The sequence below is a fragment of the Trachymyrmex septentrionalis genome, unplaced genomic scaffold (assembly GCF_001594115.1).
Source record: "Trachymyrmex septentrionalis isolate Tsep2-gDNA-1 unplaced genomic scaffold, Tsep1.0 scaffold161, whole genome shotgun sequence".
In the NCBI taxonomy this organism is placed as follows: domain Eukaryota; kingdom Metazoa; phylum Arthropoda; class Insecta; order Hymenoptera; family Formicidae; genus Trachymyrmex; species Trachymyrmex septentrionalis.
The window spans coordinates 280,805-281,799 of NW_017304770.1; the positions used below are offsets into that span (position 1 = coordinate 280,805).

Consider the following 995-nt stretch of genomic DNA (forward strand, 5'->3'; position numbering starts at 1 on the left):
ATATATATATGCACTTACATCATCACTGATCAATGGTATCATCCCAATCCTATGTGCCAAAAATTCGTCACTCAAAACAGTAGAATTGGCTTCCAGTTGTATCCAATCAATAGCCATAGTCGGAGTTTCGGCGATAAAGACACGCCTCATGCTATTCGCAACACTGATAAGGAAATATTAATTGTAAATTAAATTGCAATTATATACATATTTTGATTCTTCTACGTAATCTAACCTCTTACCTCAATTCGGTATCTTCTACTTGAAATTTCACATTTTCTTCGGTTAAATCCGAAATATGGACCGATGGTTGATTAGCGTACGGCATTTTATTTTGTCAAATTTTATACAAATATCTTTTTTTCGTTTCGTTTATTTATAAAGGCACGATAGCAAGCTACAATGTGCGCTAATTGCTATTTTAAGAATTCAAGTCTGCGCTGGTCTGTGCCAGTGGCGGTTATTTCAAGCCTATTGATTGGCTGTAAGAAAGAGAAGTTGTCGGATCTCTCTATCCTATAGATAGACCAATTAATAAACTTAAAATCTCAATTGAATGTGTAAGAGGAATAATTATGATTGGTCAATTTTCTACAATTTAAAGCCCAAGACACAATGCGAGGGAATAGCGATAGGAATAACACGATTTCAACCTATCAGAAATCGGATATATCGGAATATACAGTTTCTAAGATTGAAATCGTGTTATTTCTATCACTATCGCTATTCCCTCGCATTGTGCCTTGGGCTTTAAGACCCTACGACTTCTATTGTACAGCCTATATAAAGCCTGCGGCACACGATGCTTGTTTTCCTGCTGGTACTGACAGTATCGCAGCCAATACAGTTGCAAGATTCTAATCCAGTTAGCAATCCAACAGGAAAACAAGCACCGTGTGCCGCAGGCTTAAATTTTTAACTTTTTTTCGATTTATTAAGTCTATATTTGTTTACATCTTCGGTAATTATTTAGAATAGTTCCCCCCCCCCCCCTT

At 36.5% G+C, this 995-nt stretch overlaps 1 protein-coding gene across 1 annotated transcript in view; it reads right to left on the reverse strand.

Moving 5' to 3' along the window:
- Positions 1-548, reverse strand: part of LOC108746226 (DNA-directed RNA polymerase II subunit RPB3) — a 2,221-nt gene extending 1,673 nt beyond the window's left edge. The window contains exons 1-2 of the mRNA XM_018482861.1: positions 243-548; positions 19-163 (exon numbers count right to left, since the gene is read on the reverse strand). Of these exons, the coding sequence (XP_018338363.1) occupies positions 19-163; positions 243-328 (231 nt within the window). The 5' untranslated portion in view covers positions 329-548. The remainder of the gene's footprint in view (positions 1-18; positions 164-242) is intronic.
- Positions 549-995: the final 447 nt, after the last annotated feature.